We start from the raw sequence: 20,002 nt of genomic DNA, 5'->3' as shown, positions 1-20,002 counted from the left end.
GCCGGGACGAGCAGGCGGCGCTGCCATCGGCGGCAGGGCAGAAGGAGCGACGCTCCCTGCCACGGCAGATGCTCCCAGGCGGCCCTGGCGGCTGTCTCGGCCTTCCCCGCCACCGCCGCGGCCTTTCCGCCTCCTCTCCCGCCGGCGGGGTCCCTGGCAGCTCCGGTGCCAGCGCTGCCGCGGGTCCCTCCCGGCACTGGCACCTTCCTCTTCCCCGCGGGCTCGGCTGCGCCCCTGCCCGCTTTGCGGGGCGAGCGCTGCCCCGGCCCGAGCCGACCCCGGGAGCGGAGCAAAGACCGGACCCACGCAAAACACGCGCCCCGCGGAGCCTCCTGCGCCGACCCGCCACAGTCGTCCCGTAGGGCGGGCTCGGAGGCGGCGGAGGCCGGGGGGCCGGGAAGGACAGAGGATGAAGAAGGAGATTGCCCGGGATAGCAGCGCCGGCCCCGCTCGGGTCGGGTCCCTCCCCGCGGGCCGGCCCGTGAGTGGAAAGTTTCCCCGGAGTGACCTCTCATAGTACGCGCCCGCTAGGAAATCTCATTCAAGTATTTTTGTCAATGGGGTGGGGGGGGCATCCTGCTCCCCGGCCCCCGGCCCGGCTGACGTCACTGCAGAGGCGATAAATATCTGTTGATATAATTGGACGTGAGATTTGGGGTTGCGATAGCGAAACTCGGCCCATCGCCGCTCCGACGGGCCCCCATGATTTATTCAGCAGTAGATCGGGGCACGCAATCGGGCTGTCAGGGAGAGCGTCAGCTTATTAGGCAAGTTCTGCGTGATTCCAGGAGAGGGTCTAAGCTATAAAAATCCCGCGCCCCGGCTCTGATTAGTACCAAATCTGATCCCAAGTTCGCCAGGAGCCGGCTCCGAGGGAGAGCGAGAGGAAGGGACGCCGGGCACCGCCGAGTCCCGCCGCCGCCCGCCCTGCCCTACCGCCGCCTCCGCCGCCCCAGGTAGGTGCGCGGTCGCGCCCGGGCGCGCAGCGGATGCGCTGCCCTGCGCTGAGCGGGAATGAGCGCCGCGTCCCGCAGGACACGGGGAGCTGTCCTGGCCGGACAGGGAGCGGGGAGGTGGGGAACAGGCGCTTAAACCGCACAGATCGTGGGGAGAGCCGCCCCGCCACAGGCACCCCACGTTCCCCCTCTCCCCGGGTGGGTGAAGAGGCACGGGTCGCGAACACGCGTGAACGCTCCGCAGGGGCTCAGCCCAGCCTTGGGTACCCGGAGCCGCTGCCGGCGCAGCCCGGAGCCGCCCCGCGGGGCTGTTCCGCGGGGTTGTTCTGCGGGGAGCGGCCGCCTCGACGGCGCGGCTGGACGGGCCAGGGTGAAGCGGCCGGGGGTGCTGTGCGGGGAACGGAGGGGCGCGGAGCGGCGCGTTTCAGCACCGGGACAGCGGCGGTGGGGACGCCCCCTCCCCGGCCGCCCGCTGCCCTCCCCGCCGCTGCGGCTCGGCTTTGTAACCCAACCCCCGTCCCCCGTCTGCCCCCGCAGGTTTGGGCCCCGATCATGAAGATCCCGCTGCTGGTCTCCACGGGAATCCTGCTGGTCGCCCTCCTGCCCTGCCAGGAGTGCAGAGCTCTCAGCAAGAGCCCGGCACCCGCCCCTGGGGCTCTGCACCAGCCAGATTTCTTCCAGCAGCAGCAGCGACAGCAGCAGCAGCAGCAAACTCTGCCCGTCCTGCTCCGCATGGGAGAAGAGTATTTCCTGCGCCTGGGCAACCTTCACAAGAGACCCGTTGGCTCTTTCTCCGCCTCCTCCAGCAGCACCAGCCACCTACAGCCCGAAGCCTCCGCCAGCAACTTTTTCCGGGCGGCGGTTCAACAGCTGCAGCAGCTGCCCGAGCGCTCGCCGGGGAACCGAGAGGACGGCGAAGCCGAGGGTGAGGCGGTGGAGAGGGAGAAGCGATCCGAGGAGCCCCCTATTTCTCTGGATCTGACTTTCCACCTCCTGCGAGAAGTCTTGGAGATGGCCCGAGCCGAGCAGTTAGCGCAGCAAGCTCACAGCAACAGGAAACTGATGGAGATAATCGGGAAGTGAAACGGCCCCGCCCCGCCTTGCCAAAGAGATTCCGCAGTTAGCACAAGAATAATTACACCGTCCGATGTACCATAGTGCTGCTCTGATGTCATCTCTTTATTTTTATATAGCTTTAAACCTAGAAGGGCGTACTCCGAACAGCCTCTGTCCCTTGACTAGCATGCACAACCGTGTACCAAGTGCAGAAACACGAGTGTCGTTTGTAACCTCCCTTACCTTTATTTATTTCTCCATTTCCCAGTTATTCTAGTGCCATCGCTACGTAGGGATGTGTGAGCATTGGAAGAAGTGGTGCCAAGAAGACAGAAAACTTTTCTGTTGGGGGCAGGGAGGTGGGAGGGGGAATCTCTGTAAGCTACTTTAAATCCACTTTTTTTTTCCTGTAAACATTTTCACAATAAAACATCTTTTCAGCGCTCGGTCGATTTGGTTGTGTAAGAGAATGTTTAATATTTATATTTTTAATAAAAGCTGCAAAGTAAAGATGCCTTGATAGACTTTCTTGCCTAGACGCCTGAGGGCTGCTCCGCCCCCCTCAGGTTCACCGGGGCGGGGGGACACCCGCGGCCGTGGACACCTAGAGCAGCGGGGAGCCCTGGATCTCCCCCGGAGATGTTTCCCCCGCCCCGGGGAGCCCCGTCTCCACGGGCTCTCCCGCAGGCGCGCCACGACGCCGCCGGCCCCGGACGGGGGCTGCCCCCGCCGCCGCCCTCGGCGCAGGCTGCTCCCGGGAAGGGGGTGTCGAGGGCAAATCGGTGCCCCCCAGAGCGGCCGAATCCCACCTCTGCAGCCCCCCGAGGAGGCTCCTTCCTCGGGGGGGGGCCGGGATCGGGCAGCCTCCTCCCGCCGAAGAGCAGCGATGGGAAAGCAGTGAGGCGCTCCCGCATATCTTTTGTGTTTTCGCATCCTCCCCGCACCACAAAAGAGCAGGTTCCTCCCTGCTTCGGCTTCCCCCGTCCCGTCGGCCGTGCCCAAGCGGGGTCCTTCCCAGGGACTTCTAGGGAGGCTGCAGTGGGTGTGGAGAAACTTCCCGGGAGGAGCTGGGGGAAATCTCCAGGACGACTGGGAGAAAATAGTAAGTAAATCCTTCACCCCGAACCAAATCCCAGGGAAAAGCTGCTCCAGCAGCCGGAGGCGATGCGGTGGCGGTGCTGGGCGGCGCTCGTTCTGGGCTGTGCGAGTTCCAAAGCTTTGCACGGAGCTCGCCTGTGCATTCTCCAAAACTCTTGCAGGAGAGTTTTCCAGGGAACGTTCTCCAGGGAAAACAGATACCAACGAGGGCCGGTAGCAACGGGTGTCCAGGACAGGGGCTGACCCCACACAGCCTGCTAACCAGTCTGCACTGCCAGACTGCACTCACCAGTCCTGCTGGGGCACAGCGCAGCCTTATGGCCTCAAACAGGCCTCCGCCAAAACAGCGCAGGGAGGGCCTGGCTCGGGGATTTGGGAAAGATCCACATGTAACCCTACTGCAGAGCTTGACACCTGGTCCCCTATGGCACCAAGCACTCCCGGCAGCCTGCCAATCTCTTAAACACTGCTGAGTGTTGACACCCTACTCCCAGTGACAAAAACTAGAGAATGATGCCTTCAGTACAACTTGTAGAGCCTCTTTTAAGACACAAATTTGATTTCATTTGATGGCTCAACATCTACAATGCACATGGAATAGGACAGTCAGCATCTGCCTTTTCTACAGCACAGCACAAGGGCTTCAAATTAAACCTTGAGTGAATACCTGTGACCACCTTATTGCACCCTGGTTTAATACAAGAAAATGTCCCCTTTTGTACACACACCAATGGCAGAGAAGACATGGACACAGGTTACGGCTGGAAAGACTGGGCAGCACTTCAGCAACTGCCCCACATACTCAGAGCTTTGTGGGGGTCTTGGCCAGTGCTTTTGGTAAGTGTCTCTTCCTCACTTCTGCCACTAGGAATCTTCCTTACAAATAATGTGTTTCTGCAAGCGTCATCTGTTGTGGTTTAGTAGGAAGAGCAAGTGAAAAGGAAGAAATGGCAGCTTCCTTCTTCCCTCCCATGTTCAGCCTCCGCAGCCTGGGAGGCACTAGTACTGTTAGACACAACCCCTACTTGGGGCTGCCAAGGACATGATAGTGTCACTGAAGTCACCAGCACTGACAAGTGGGGACACAGGAGGATACTGAGGAGAAACACTGTTTTGGCAAAGGATGCTACTAGAGAATATCATACCAGCATTTTAGCTAAGAACATTGGTGAAGTGTTTACACCTACATGGGGACGTGCCATCAAGCGAGTTACAAAACACTAGCAGTGCTCAGCCTAAAGCTGTAGTGATGCTTCTTCCCCCTTGGAAGCAAGAAATTATTGGAAAACACTCTAACTACAATACATACAGTAAGTAATCTGTCCCCATGCTCCCCTCCCTCTCAGGTCTGTCAATTCAAGGGTATGATGTGGAGGTCAGCTGAGTTCCTCGGAATGAAACCTGCTCGGATGCCCCTTCCCAGGCCAGTTTCTTTGCTGACTGCAGCCAGGCTGCCTGCGCTCACGGTCCTTCCGAGGAGAAGCACACCAGAAGCCAGCCAGAGTGAGTCATCATTCATTCAGTGAGTTCAACCACGAGAAGGAGAAGACATGACGAGCCGGCTCGTCACCCCTCTCACTGCTCATGGGAGCTTCCTCCACTTGTCCTTGAGTGTATGGCTCAGAACCAGTCTGCAAAGGAAGGAAAGGTTGATAAATGGAAGAAGAAAATATGAATTGCTTTAAAATCCATAAGACTTCACAACATGCAGAGAAACAGAATGAAGTGGGAAAGAAGGAAAAAGGCAGGGAGCACGGAAATTTGGGAAGCTAAGACTTCTAACATCAAAGAAGTCAGAGGGACTTTTGCCATGACCAGTGTCTGAGGAAGGATTATGCTGGGTGAGCATGTCGCATCTATGCAAAGGGCTTAGTCCTGATTTGGACCTCTGGAATATTATTGCACTGAAGGTGATAAATGCCTGTTCAGAAGTGATCCTGAGCCAGCTTGGCTTGTGTAGCTGGGCCTCCAGATTGATGTGAACCAGAGCCAAATGTTATTGCCAGTGCATTGCCACTCAAAATTATACTTGTTCTTCTGTTATGAAATCTGCCTTGGAAGTGTTTTCTTTTTTTCTTTTTTCTTTTTTTTTTTTTTTTTTTTTTCTTTTAAATCTTCTAATATTTATTTCACTTCAATTTAACTCAGATGAGGAACTGGAAATAAGTAATACAGACATATAAACTTCAGTTTATATGCCTCTCTTTTTTGCATAGGTATCCTACACTTACAGTAGGAGAAGGAACCTGGACATGTATACTGTAGCTGCTAATAAAATGTATTTCTAAAATTAGTTGAATGTTTAACACACCAGTGTAATAGGTGGAAATATTTTACTAGTTCCAGATCCCTTTGGCAAAGGATGAAGACTGCTTTGTGACAGGATCAGAAATCCTATTAAAGATAAAATATATAAAAATGGGTAATTTGCTAGCTAAGGAAAGCCTTGTGTCTTCATCATTAAAAGTGCAATTTAACTTGCAAGATACAGGATTTTTTTTTTCCCTTTGTATTCCTAGATGCACACATATGTTATTGCACATTCCTAAAATTAAACCAGCCACACTGCCAGTCTTCTTTGTGCAGGGTTTTAGTTTACTTTGGAAACCTCAGCACGATCTCAGGTGAACTATTTGATGTCAACATACTACTCAATAGAGGTCAAATGACAAAGTAGTATCCTCTGAATTCCAACATCTCAGTCATTTACAGAATTGTCCTAAACCAGAAAGTTACTTAAGCAGTGTTGCTTAAGATACATCCAGCAACAAGTATTGAAGCAGGGATGCTTTTGAGGAACTGAAGCATGGGATGGATGATTTTACCAAGCATTTTTGTAAGTGCTTACTGTTAAAGTGTACAACAAGAATAAGTTAGAAGTAGTGGTAAGTATAAATTAGCTATTGGGCTTCATTCCAGTTACTAGCTATTTAAGTGTCACCAACAAACAAGACAGCATGAAGGTATGAAAAGAAACAGATCCCCATTTCTTTATTTATGTCTAATTAGAGTTCACAGTGCCATTTTAACCAATATCCTTGATTGCTCTAAATTGAAACAGCTCTATTAATTTCAATGAAATATTATCTGAGAAACTGCTTTGCTATTTGAAATGTGGACCAATCTTTGACTTAGATTCATATTTTCAAAGCAAGGCACTCATTGCTACTTACTGCAAAACCCAAACAGGGATCTCACAGATGAAAATAGCTTGTGCTTGTTAACTTTTTAATGTATTTTATGGAGGCCACAAGCATGGTGAAAACATGGGAGAAACAGCTGTTTACTTGAATGCAAAAGCCCATTTCCAGCAATGCTGGTGAGAAGGGCTGTCTCTCAGGCACATGCAAAAGTATGGTAAAGAATTGGGCCCAGGGGGCCAGATCTTCAGCTGAAAGGCAGGTAACTAATTGAGGCCTGATTATAGAAGATCTGCCTCTCAGCCCTGGAAAGTTCTGATTGCAAATCTTTCAACCTGATTACAGTAAATACATGGCTAGACTCTCTGAGTTATAAGGCATTTGGTGCTCTCTTCATCTTGGTAGATGCAGGTGGTTTATTAGTCTTTTGTGAAGCTGAAAATTTTGCCTCTGTTTTTGGAAGGGCAGTCAGAGTGCCTGGACTAGCTAAGAATAATTTTGAAACTGGTTGTACAATTTTGTGCATCAAGCCCTCAGCAGTGTGTGTGAGCAGGCATGGTCCTCACTTCTCACCCTTTAAAGGAATAGGACTGGCAAGAGGTTTAAAACACAATTCCTGCTTTTTTTTTTTTTTTTTTTTTTTTTTAATTTTAATCCACACTGGTACCTTGCCATTTCTCTTCCTATGCAAGGATGGCTTCCTTTAGCAGTTTCACCCGCTATTCTAACCAGCCACTATCCAAAAATTTACATTAAATCAAGAATAACTTTGAAGCAAAGAACTATCTACGAGTTTAAAGTTATGCTAAGGGTTTCATAGGATTTGGACCCAATATATAAGAAGAAAGAAAACACAATGCAATGATTTAGACTGGCAAGCTGACTGCATTACCCTGTTAACCAGCACTGCTGGCACTACATTTCAAGCAAAACAATCTTTGTCTGCATCACTGCCAAAACTGTATTTCATAATGTGTTAACTCCTTCATATTTTGCTGTGATGACATCTTCCTGTGTCAGCAAAACAATGCTGGAGCTCCAACACATTCCCACTGGGTTTGGCTGGATGAAGCACTTGCTCCCTGCACCTTGCTGCGCTCAGCAGGCTGCTAGTCTGCAATACCTGGATGTGCCTTTCCAAAACCAATCATTTTCCATCACGCCCCGCCAGGAGTGAAGCAAGCACAAAACTGACAGGAGGGCCATTACTTGGCTTTTAGGCTTGTGTTTTCACACCTGTGACACTTCAGTGTTTGTCTCTGAATCACACCATGACTGAGGTGTGCTCTCTTCGTGTAAGACAAGAAACCATCGAAAGGTGCCAGCAGCAACTTTGTCTGTGTTATTAAGTCCATTCTCCCCTTCCAACAGCAACCCACACAACTCAGAGTTATACAGTGTTCTGGAATTGTTCAAGACAAAGATTTCAGCTGTAGATTTTACAGAAAAAGACCCGTTTTGAACCAGCCTGTGATTGTGAAAGACAGAATGCAGAAGCAGGTCATTTGGATTAAGGCATTTGACTGCTTTGTAGGTCCTTGTAGTCTCATGCCGGATTATCTTGCTCTCCCTGTTACTGCAACCCTACTCTGCTCCCAGAGGAAAGCTCAGTGCTGAGCATGGCACAACCTTTGCCACATGCTTTTAAGACAGTCCAGATTCAACACTTCATTGTGTCTGTCCATTCCTATTAGGTAACTTGTCAAGCTTCTACCTGAGCTTTGTCTTTGCCTGGGAGATCTCATGGGTAGGACTTGTTTTTCACATTACCTAGAATAACAAGTCCCAACCCTTTGGGTCCCTAAAAGTAATAAGGAATAACTAAAGTGTTTACCTCAGATTACATTAATGCTGAGAGAGTGCTGAATACTTACACTTTGATTTATGTTTTCCCTTGTGGTGTCGAGTGACATCAGATGCTGCTTTCAATAAGCACCAGGAATTTTCACCAGGCCAGCTCATGAAGCAGGGAGAGAAGTACACCATGCATGACTGATGGTTGGTTTTGTTTTTCCCATAAGCAAACTCCAGGCTGGAGTTTACATGCCAATTCTATGGGGGTGCTGAGTAACCATAACTCCCACTGAGCAGCCATTCAGCACTCCTCAGCATCTGGCACACTAGAATTTGCATGAATAAACAGTATAAGGATCTCAGAGTTGAGCCTGATGAGTCGTTTCAAAGTTGCAAATATTCAGCATCTTTCAGTATTTGCTTCCTTAAGCAGGGCTCTACTTACATCTGTATAAGGTTCTTGTAAAAGGATGTGGAGATGAGGAAAGTGGTCAGTGGGATGGTTTGCCATAACATTTTCACTTATTAGGTCCCAGCAGTTACCCTATTTATGCTGGGGGAAAATATGTAGAGTAGGCCTTTTATATATTTGAAATACAATGAAGTCTACAAATTGATTTCTCCTTTACCAGCACAAAGGTACCTTTAGGTACAAAGGCTGGGATCTGTATTGACAAACTTTAGTCATCCAGAAACAAGATACCCACTCAAGCAAACTCTGGTCATCCCCTCTAATGGCAGTGATCAGAGAAAGGCATAACCAGAGGCTGATTTGTCCCATCTTCAAAGAAGTGGATTGCTCTCTGGAGGTACCTGTTTCACTCTACTGGCTCTACAGACACTCTGGGTGACTGGGTTAGACTACATCTGGCTTTTAAACAATTATACAAGAAAGATTCCAGCCAAGTATTTCAGGATATCAAAACACTCCTTGACAGGAATTCAGATCTTTGACTGTAGTATTATTTTACAAGATCACAAACTCTTAAATTTAGGAAGTGGGAAGGAAAGGTGAAGAGCTGAATGGCTTCATAATCTACTTTAATGTAGATGGATGAGGTGGTTGGTTACAATCTATATGAATGTTTTCTGGAGCAACAATGCTACCCAAAGCAGGTTCTGCCCCTTGGGTCCCCATCCACCTCTTCCTGCTTTGGTTCCGTGGTTCACTGCCCATTTGCATTGCTGCAGCTCTTTGAAGGGCTGTGCTAAGAATGGGAATGTCACTGGAACAACATCATTTTTTTTATTGGCTTTTTTGAGGTGAAGGAAGATATTTTTAAACCTGGATCATTTGAATGATTTGATTTCAGCATAGCTCAACAAACAGCTGCCTCAGCACAAATGCCCTCTAAGTGGTGGCACCTGGGAAGCAATAAGAGGCAGGGCCATCATTTGGCAAAAAAAACTCCTCAATCACATTTACTACCAGAAGAAAAAATGGATCCATGCCCTTAGATGCACATGTACTACCTAGTGCCTTTGCTGCCTCCTCTTTATTCAGCAGGAGAGCAAGGGTGTGAATTTGTTAGAAAGTGTGGGTCTTGGGAGAGAGAAGAAGTGAAAATACAGGTTTCTTGCTTCCAGGGTTTCTGTAGCCTCAAAAAATGAGCTAGAAATTAAATTTAATTCCCATTTTTAGCTGGCTTGTTTAGAAACAACCCCTAGTGTTGACAAGAACGGGCATGATTAAAAAGTGCTAGCTGGTTGCAAAGCAATCACAGAATCTGTAGGCTATGTTTGTCTGCCTCAAATGTCAAGTGTTACACTTCTGGCACTCAACACTTCCAGGCAGCGGAAACAAAGGGAGCACAACAGGTTATTTTTAAATAGTTTAAACTTTAGTTCAAGCATTTTGTTTTCATATTTTTATGCAGTCTAGCTCCTTCAGCATAACACCTGGCAGCTGTCACGTATATCACAACAATATTGTTTTAAAGCTAAGAGGCTGCTTATTTTGCATGGATCTTTTTTATCAGTGGGAATCAACAGAGCATTCTCCAAAATATTTACTACAATTACCTGCCACAGAAATACATAGGGTAGCAGACAAAATGATATGCACAGACAAGCTCCATCAGACACAGAATTAGACATATCACTCTCTTAATAGTGGTCAGTAATGAATTTTAAAAGTTCATTGGGAGGAAATGCCTTTCTTCAATAGATCATATTACAATTAACATTATTTGGATAATGTCTAATGTAGAGTCTTTTACATAATGACCTCAAAGTGATAAAATATATTTCAGAGGAAAACAGCCCAATTGGCTTATTCTGGTATAGGTTCCATGCATCTCCCACGAGACACAGAGGTGCAGACACTTGAACCTGTGATGAAAACTGCATTAGAGCATGGTGTGGGAGAACGGCTTTCTTCTAAGCATTACTTGGAACAAATGACATACAGTTCCCCTATGTAAGTCACCTATTTTTTTATGACTCAAAGAAGAAAAGGCAGAAATAACATACTTTTGTAATATTTGACCCATTGCTGCACCTCATTGATCCAACTTTTTATTGAGAGTAATTAACTACATATTTGCATGAAACCTAGTCCTACTACTGGCCAGGAAAATGAAGGAAATCCAAGAGAAGAGTCTTAAAAACACATGAATATTAAGACTGCAAGATCAGAACAGTCTGTCCTGCATCTATCCACACCATTCTTCATTCCTCTCGGAATGAAGATTTTTTGGGACCTCCTGATCAATCAGCCTTTTACCATTTCTGCTCACTTCCAGCCCTGCTGGAGAACTGTCTAGCAAAGGAAGGAACCCATTGAGAGGCTGCAGGAGTAAGTGCTGGTCACGTAGTACATGCTGGTCACCAGTGCCAGGAAGCTACTCATGAATTCCAGTTCTTCCCTCTTCCTTCTACTGCTGCTTTGTCATACAAATAGATATGAATTCAGATTAACAAGTTAAATGTGAAGTAAAGACCTTCCAAGAACTTCTCCACGTAATCAATGTAATCTATGCTGTAGAAAATTTGCTATTAGCATTCAGGGAGAAGTAGCAAAAGTAGTAGTGGTTTAATGTCCTATCTGTCTCTGTCAGGCAGTCTTTCCTTTGACTAATGTGGACTTTTGTATTTCAAAGCTTTTTCTTCCTCTGCAAATGGCACTTTTGGAAATCCAGTGAATGACACAGTGATAGTTCAGGCTGTGATTCACCCTGGAGCTCCATTTGTGGGATCAGATAACAGAGCCAGCATAGCTTTGAGGTGTGTAGACATACACATCCCATGCTTGGAGGCTCATCCTGTGCTGCTCACATTGTGAGTGACTGACTGACCTGGGCTCTTGTAAGCCTGCAGGGGGTGAGAGTGGTGTATGTGAGCTGTGGGTACAGCACAGCCTCTCTGAAAGACAAAACCAGTGGAGGTGCAGGACAAAAAGTCAGATTGTCAGCTCAAGCAATCTGCTGCTATTCCTTAAAGCCACCACATAATAGAAGAAGAAAGTCTTGGCCACAGTTACAACATTTTTTTCCCTCATCAGCCTCTGCTGCTACCACTTTGTGTGCTCATTTTCCCATGTCTTCAGTTGCCTGAATCTGCTCCTTACTGCAACCACAGTGACTGATGCTGTTATCCAAGCTATGACTCTGCTCCAAAACTCCAAAATTGCTCAGTGAGTAGCACTGTGATTGCCCAGATGGACGTCTGTCATGTCAAATCTCACATTGTAATCTCTGCTTGCCCGTTAGCAATGCTGGCCTGCTTGCACAGCACTCAGCCAAGTGATGAGCAAGATATTAAATCAAGATTCCTTCTGTCCATCTCACACTGTTCCCAGGTGAAGTCCAAGGAAGCTGTGATAAATTCTGCTCATAGGAATTTGGATTCAGTCACAGTTATTGACCAGGTATTGACAGGGTATAGAGTACAGATTGCAGTCACTGTCACCAGAGGCAAACTTGGAACTGACCTGCATCTGGGCAGGCACCAGTTCAATTTTTCTTTAAAAAGAAATGTATTTATTTTATAAAATTAAATTTTGAATTTGTGCATAAATATAAAAATGAATGTATTTTAAATAAAATATTTTGCCAGATGTTGAAGAGGCTCATCAGCACTAATGGAGGGAAATGACAGCTACATTTTCTTAGTAAGGCATTTTGTAATAGAATAAGTCATACAGCAAGTGTTTCATCATGAACAAAAACCACTTCTGTGTAGAGAAGTGCTGAGCCAGGAGTGCTCTGAGTGACTGATCTGTATTTCGATCACCACCTTCAGTGGCTGAGATAGGCAGATTTTATAGGGTGCTCTCTAAATTAAAAAGAGCAGTAAGAAATTCAGATCACTTATCCTCCAGGACTGTGAGATCCTCATTCTCTGCTCAGTCAAAGGCATGATGTCTCTGTTTGACATCTGTAGCATGGTTTGAACATCGCAACACCTCTTGGCTGCCAGCCAGGGATAACAGGGTTTTTTAATTAGTCACTGGTCTCTTACTTAATGACCTGAGGATTATTGCAAAGATGCCAGGAATATATATCACCTGAAAAGAGATGCAAGACTGAATCATCACTGTTTGATATGTCTGTCTCCCCATTTTCCATTTAATTTTGGCTGCACCTGCAGTCCCCTGGTCTTTATCTCCATTTTAAATGCACAGTAGGTGGGCACTGCAGGGTGCTGCAGTCCAGCCCCTTGCCTGCTCACAAGCCTGGAAACCCTGCAAGTGGAATGATACCCTACCCAAACATAGGGGCTCAGGCCCAGTTAACTAACTACCACCACTGGGATTTTCAATCAGATAGGCTGGCATTTAAATGTTGATCCATCTCTAATGCTTACAGGACTACCAGTGCTGCTTTCCAGAGGTGAGTGAATGGCTACACTGAAAGCCTGGGCTGTCTCAAGGCAGTAAGACAACTAACCAAATATTCCAAAAGCAGATGGTTTGTGTAGTTGTGATATACATCTACCACAGTGTGATGTAAACCAGCAACAGTTCATCTGTGATTAAGAAATATTTTTTGTTTACATTCTATTTTCCTTTCCAAACTCCTTAACAATGAGCAGAATGAGTGATGCTTGGAGGAGGAGGCTGAATGGAGGTAGAATTCAGTACTTAAATGAGCTGGTCTCAGAAAGAAAATGTCTAGGTGAGCCCACCTTTGTATTAATTTCAACAGGGAAAGTAAATTTGTCCAAACTGTCATTGTGGAGATCCTTTTACTAGTAATAGACTGAAATGAACTATCCATAAATCAGATGGTATCTATGACTCACCAGACAAACAGCAGAGCAGACTATTTGAGGGAAAACTTCAGGTGAAGTATTTGCCACTCATATTAATTATGAGAAACTGTTGTCTGAAATCTGGTCTTAATGCATTGCCCTCACGACTCATCACTGCTGTCTCTGAATCACCCAGATAATTCTCAAAATTAAGGGAGAGGGAGGTGTTAAAAGAGGAACAATGAAGACTTTGCTGATTTCCTCTGCATGTATTGCCAAAATGAGGGGGAAAAAATTCACCTGAAGCACATTTGTCAAGAAACAAAATGGAAATTTACAGGCAAAATTTGCTGCCAATTGAACATCAGCCTGAATGGCCACAGATGTAGCTGCTATCACAGAGTCCCAGCTCACTGAGTCAAACTACAGAGAAGCAAAGGCAGAATTTCTTGATTGTTAAATGAATTCCTTGCATCTAGTGTTTGCTCAGGTACAGGCTGAATGCTTCCCCCCCACCCCAGGGTGAAATTTAAGAGATATTTAGGAAGAAGATTGAAACGGAGTTTGATTTGGGCTTCTATACCAGCTGATTCAAGGGTCTCCTTCAAAAAGCTCAGCTTCATGGAGGACACATGACTCATTTTCATTCAGTTAAACCTTGCAGATTTTTTAATGGTACAGGAATAAGCCCATCAATTTTCTACCTAAGGAAAGGTAAAATACAGGTATATCAAGACCTAGATTGCAAATATCAAGTTCATTTTTTCTGTCTGCATTCCTGGATCTTTCATTAGCACTAAACACACTTGTTGCAGAGTGCAGAGAGCCTTTGGAGCAGCAGCTGGTGTCTTGGAAGAGAGCTAACAAACTTTGTCTTCTGCTCTGGGGGAAACTGTGGGAAGGCTGTGTCGGGTGGGCCAGAGGGAATGGAAACCCTTTCTTAGCACCATTCCTGCAAGATGCAGCCTCACAAGACTGCCTTCTCTTGAGCAAGAAATCCCTCTTGGAACAGCTGACTGGAACTGGGTGCTTGTCTTCCTTACCTGAGCAGATTGGCAAGACTGAGTTTCCGATTTGGTGAAGAGAACATTTCTTATTTGTGTTCTGCTGCCACGCTTGTGCAAACATTCCAGAGCAACGCTGAGCTAAAATGTGGGACCATGCCTTCTATACCCTGATGGAAAAGTAGGGAGCACAGTGCAATCTCTTGGCCTTATTTTGGTTTTCAATGATCTTATTTTGTCCATATTGTCTGCATATTGACATGACAACCAATCAGCTGAAACTTAGCTAAATACTGACCTCTCTGATGTGATTTAAAGCTGTCTTGTGGGAAAAAAAATGAAGGATCACCAGCTGAAATTGAAGTATTCAGCAGCAGGGCAAAGAGAACTACAGTACATGAATACAGAGAAGACTGTCCTTATGGTAATTCTGGCAGATGGCATAAGGTTGCAAGCAAGTAATAGAAAATTTTAAAACTAATGAAACAAGATTAGCATAGGCCAATCCATTAGTATTTCTGCTCCCAAACAGTTCAGTCCTGATTATATTTTATATCCTCATGGAATTAAAGCACTATACTTGCTGTCTGCAAAGGGAAATTAGATCAGGGTATTATTTGCGGATGATTAACTTGCATTTCATTTCAGATTAAATGTATATGCTGGAGTCCTTTGGAGCCACAGACAGACCCTTTTCTTATGGGGAACTTGAGCTACAGGATGCAGGGTCCAGTTCTTCATCTTAGGTGAAATAAACTGGGTAACCACAGACACAGACAAACCAAGACTTTCATAAATGCTCATACATGTATATGGTTTCACTGCAGGAGAGATGTTGCCGACAAAAGATTAGGGAAGGTAGTGGGACTCCAAGATCTCTTTCTCCCATGCACTGGAAAGGACTGCTTGCTAATGTCTGTGTCACCCACCACTAATACACCCCTCCCCACGGTGGCAAGGCAGTTCATTGATGCTATTCCCTCTCCCTGTGTTGTGATCATTTGCTGCTGGTTGTCATCTCCAGAGACTCAGATCTCCCCAGCTTTAGACACTGAACAGAGGCAGCTGGGCTGGGAGCAATGTCACCTCACACTCAGCAGGCAGGTGGAAGAGGTGCCAAGTGAGAAGCAGCAGCTGCTGCTGAACTTGCTCTTACTGGAGATGCCTCTCATTCTCTGTCAGAGGCAGAAGCAGCCCGTGGTGACCACACTGCTGACTTAGGCACTCCCTGAAGAAGGATGAAGCTCTCTGATGCAGAGTTATCTATTTTGTTCAAGCTGAATAATCTTCTTTCGGCCCTTCTTACACCAAGCAATCTGCACACCTGTGGGCTGTGATTCCTGTTGCCTTATCCCTGCTGCTACACCCTCCCACACTCTGAAGGAAATTTATAGATGCATCAATACAGTTTCTTAGAGTGAAATGACCCTTAAATAAAGTAAATGTTGGGAATTAATAGGGGAACTGATCTCTTTTTGCTGCTGAAAAACAATGAAAACCCTGTTGGTGCATTCTATTAAAAGAGCCTGAAAATAAATGATATGCTGCTCTTATGATGACAGTCATGCAGATTTATATTATTATTATAAATAATTATACAGTTATTCAAAGTAATTTTGTTATTTGACTTTTGGGGCTAATCACACAATGGAACAAGGGCAGTGACCTGATCTTTCATATGAAAAATAAAGACACACAAACTGTCTAACCAGCCACTTCACTATGCATGGAGAATAAAAACATTTTAATGCAAATAGAATCTGAGACCAAAACGTCTTTTTCCTTCACCCCTTTCTACTTCATTATTAAATAAATCATAAAGATGTCACTGGAGACCACATAGAAAGAGGTCTCTAATGGTGGAAATAAGAGCTTTCTGCATTTGTCTATTTTTAATTTCAAAAGGTATTCTGAATTTAAAAAAAAAAAAAAAAAGAGAGGGGAAAGAAAGCATAGTGCTCTTCACACACCTGATTTCTCAGGAATAAAAATAACCTCTATGTCCTTTAGTAATAATACAACAAGTTTTCAAAAACAAACACAAGTAAATGAAGATTAAACTGTGATCCATTCATTTAATTGAGATTCACATTGTCCAATGCTTTTCAAATTCAAATTACCACCTGACAGTGAATCTTTTTGCTAATTAATGCAGCCAAAGTGTAGATGATAACTTCTATCCCCTCTCTTTTTATTTTTTTAATGGAGAGATATTCTTTAGTCATAGTGCTGGAAGTTCTGCACATAAAAGCTGAATAATAATTTGTCATTTTTCATAGATGCTCCATATAATGTACACTGCTGAGACTACAGTGCAGAAAGTGAGCAGGGAAAGCCATCTTTGTGCTGAAGAATAGATCAACATTGAATCTTGTGGATATTTCATCTCTTAATGTGACCTAAGGAAAAAAAGCCTTTGTCTAGATTGGCTGGGATTCCTGGAAATGCTGCATTTCAGGGCCATGATTGGTACTCCATCCTCACTGGGAATGTGTGAGAGATAGCTTTGAACAGAATGTGGGGTGTGCTGTGTGAGCTGGGGTGTGAGGGGACCCTCTCCACTATGTCCATGGGGACCTCTGGAGAGTGGGGCTCGAGCCATCCACCCAAGGGAGCACAGGTGATTTGCTTTCTGTGGTAATCCTGGCAGCAGGATTATTCAGTGGATTTCCTGACCTTAACCCCTCTGATGCTAATTGTTACTCCCCTACTCCCCAGCTCTTCCTCCCCTATTTGTTGGACTGAACAAGATTGGTGTTCTTCACATCTGTCAGTCAACAGATTCTCCATCCTGCTGGTCATCTGAACAGCAACTGAAATACAAGCCCATATATCTGCAAGAGTAAATGTCTCTTTTCATTTTGAACGAGGGAGATGCAATGTTTAACCATGCAGGAGTAAGCTGAAGGGTGGCATTTGTGAGGAGGAAGAAATGAGGCAGCTCGTGTTGTGAACTAGCATGATGTTTTTGGATAGGAAGAAAGGGAAAAAGTCCTTTAAAGCCATGTAGGGACATTACCAGATACACTATTTGAACTGTTAGTTAATGGTAAAATGAAATATTTCCTACCCATGAAAGTACAAATCATGTATTGAATCAGATTCCAAAGACGATGTAGTATGATAAGAAATGCCAAAAGTGTTATGCAGAATGCTAACTCCTGTGAGAAAATAAGAAGAGTGCTTCACCAGTGTTGTCATCATATGAACTAGTCATTATCACTATGTTCCGTGAAAAAGCTCTGTTTCCACAGCACTTTTCCATGATATACTTTAATTAGAGGAAGGGAGTGAATACAGTGGTGTGAAGAACATCAGCTGGGATTTTAAAAAAATAAAGGAATATAGCATTTCAGAGTGGGTTGTGTAAAACCACATGCAGGAAAAATACAAAGTTGAAGTTCACATACTTGAAAATGATCACTGCCCCACGACAGCAGTCATTTCCTTTGTGACATAGACACAGCTCAGCTCAGATCCTTAAATCTGACCACAGCATCATCTCACAGCATCACCCTCACTCGGTCACTGCTCCTTCTATTCTTCTGCACATTTCTGCTTCTTGTGCTTTCCTATCTCTTGCTGTGTCTCCAGCCCATTGGCAATTCCAGCCTCAGCTGTTTCCCCTGCTCCTTCCTCCCACATCCCCAGAACCATGAGCTACTCTGCTCAACATCCTCCTTCTCCTTCCAAAATGCCAGTGTCACCTGTGATCTGGGAAAATATCAAGATGCAACACCCCAAAACTCACATGTCAACAGGGACTGATATCTTTCCTATGTGCCTGTTTTTGCTTCTGATACTCAATTAAAAAAGCTGGGTATCAGGCTGCTGCTGTTTTTCAGACAGCTGCCCACATCAAACACAAGTTTTGATCCTTTTCTTGTTGCTGGGGCTGAGGGACGCAGACCACACTTAGGCAAGCTCCCAGGAAATTAACCTAGTACAGAATTTACCCACTTATGGTGAGGTTAGACTGCTTTGTCATCAGTGTAACTAATAAGAGGAAACAGCACCAATAAATTTCACTGTGAATTTACTTTTTGCCAGCTCATTTCAAATATACTTAAGAAGACAATGTCATAGTAGATTTGATAATTTTAAAGTACTTTTCATTTTAATTCTACTCAAACATTCTCAAATAAAACCCTGACTTGAAAAATAGCCACTGAAATTTAGTGGTCAAATGTTGCTTTTTTTTAAGAAAGTCAGCCACCAAATTCAAGTATCACTGACTGAAACCTCTAGCAGAAGTGCCCCTTTTATCATATCTCTGCTAACTCCTTCTCCTAACTTGCCTGGCACATGATTGTTTATCTATTGTCATACAATTGTTAACTATATAGCTGCTGATGTATGCTATATAGTCATCTCCAGACTTAAAGGAAACAGCATGAAATACTTAATACCCACTTTTTCTTTCCCTCTCTCTCACACACACAATCTCCTCTCATTGTGCACATACAGATAATTGCTTTGTTAAAACGTGCAGCTAGAACCTGTAAATTACAATGGTTTGATTTACAGAGTGCTGCTCATGGGCTGGTCACCAGACATTGGAGCAGGACCTGGTGTAGTGTGCAAATCCTTGCACAGCTCTCTCAACCCTGTTCCTTGTATCTTTGGGCCATGTGGAGTTTGTATACATGTGCTGAAGGAGGATTATTCAAATTCAGGTTATACCAACTCTAATATTGTCATTTTAAGGAAAACATCCTCCTGTACTAAACACATCAGTATCTGTTATCCCATCATGCTGCTGGGTGTCTAACACTGAACTGAAATGTATTATCTTCATGCTCTCTTTTAATCAAGTCTCAAGAATCCTTGGAGCAAATCCTCTGCCACAGATCTGAACCCAGGAAATCACACTCCTTACTGAGAGGCAACCAAACACGCAGGAAGGCTCTGGGTGTTTGCACAGCTTCATGTTCACAGGGGGAAGCCCTCCAGGTGCAGCCACAGAGCTGCAGAAGGCGAAGCCAAGCCATAGCTGCTCAACCAGTCATGGTAGGACAGCACATAGACCGCCAGCAGCTGATGAGAATAATCTCATGCACAGGATTTCTCTGCCACTAACACATGCAAATATCTGATGTGCTAGCCTCTGCAATAGCTCTTGTAAATGAATAATTTGGATAACAGCTGGCACAAGCAAGGTGCACTGGCAGGTAAGCACAAGCAACCACCAGCATGCTGCTTCGAAGCTATAGTCAGCCTGTCGCACATTGAAACCATCTGTAAATCCAGTTTGTGCTCTTTTCATATTTTTGAAATTGCTCTTATTCTTTAGCATGCAGAGGAAAATGAAGTCACATTTTCCTTAACAATTGCTGTTCCCGCTTTGCTGCACGTCACAGCCCTCTGGGGTGACTTCGGGAGCACTGACCTTGGACGTCGCTGCAGTGGCATTACTTTCCTTACCACTCCCTGGTGCACTCTCCTCGATTGTTGCTGCTGTCGGGGCTTCTGCCTTCTTTGCACTTGTTTCCAGAGAAACAGGAGTCCCTACTTTCCCCAGCCCACTCACCGGGGTTGAGCTTGGACTGCTTGGTTGCCGTGATTGGGACTTATACCAGCTAGGATAAAACAAGGGATCGATGGTTTCTGCTGTGGCCGGCACTTGAGTGTCAGACTCGGGAGTCTGTTGAGAACCACTTGGTGTCACAACAACATCCTTAATCAGGACAGATAAAGAGAAGAACAAGCAGAGTGCACCACGTTACCTTCCTGCTGTAGTCACATTGTTCTGCATGTTGTG

The 20,002-nt window shown here is 45.6% G+C and overlaps 2 protein-coding genes across 5 annotated transcripts in view; one reads left to right on the top strand and one right to left on the bottom strand.

Moving 5' to 3' along the window:
- The first annotated feature begins 717 nt into the window (after positions 1–717).
- Positions 718–2,504, top strand: CRH (corticotropin releasing hormone). Of its 2 annotated transcripts, none has more exons than XM_053986904.1 (2): positions 718–956; positions 1,494–2,504. In XM_053986904.1, the coding sequence occupies exon 2, from the start codon at positions 1,509–1,511 to the stop codon at positions 2,037–2,039; it is 531 nt and encodes a 176-aa protein (XP_053842879.1). In that variant the 5' UTR covers positions 718–956; positions 1,494–1,508; the 3' UTR covers positions 2,040–2,504. The 2 variants fall into 2 exon arrangements, with proteins under 2 accessions (XP_053842879.1, XP_053842888.1); XM_053986913.1 differs by lacking the exon at positions 718–956 and adding an exon at positions 1,082–1,154.
- Positions 2,505–4,461: 1,957 nt separating this feature from the next.
- Positions 4,462–20,002, bottom strand: part of TRIM55 (tripartite motif containing 55) — a 34,637-nt gene continuing 19,096 nt past the window's right edge. For 2 of the 3 annotated variants that reach the window (XM_053982646.1, XM_053982660.1), the window contains exons 9-10: positions 19,631–19,918; positions 4,462–4,741 (exon numbers count right to left, since the gene is read on the bottom strand). In XM_053982646.1, coding sequence (XP_053838621.1) covers positions 4,622–4,741; positions 19,631–19,918 — 408 coding nt within the window. In that variant the 3' untranslated portion in view covers positions 4,462–4,621. The remainder of the gene's footprint in view (positions 4,742–19,630; positions 19,919–20,002) is intronic. The other variant, XM_053982650.1, reaches the window with a different exon arrangement.

Source organism: Vidua macroura, chromosome 1 (assembly GCF_024509145.1).
Source record: "Vidua macroura isolate BioBank_ID:100142 chromosome 1, ASM2450914v1, whole genome shotgun sequence".
NCBI classification, from domain to species: Eukaryota; Metazoa; Chordata; class Aves; order Passeriformes; family Viduidae; genus Vidua; species Vidua macroura.
Note: the sequence above shows the minus strand (reverse complement) of the source record. Positions and strands in the feature narration are given on the sequence as shown.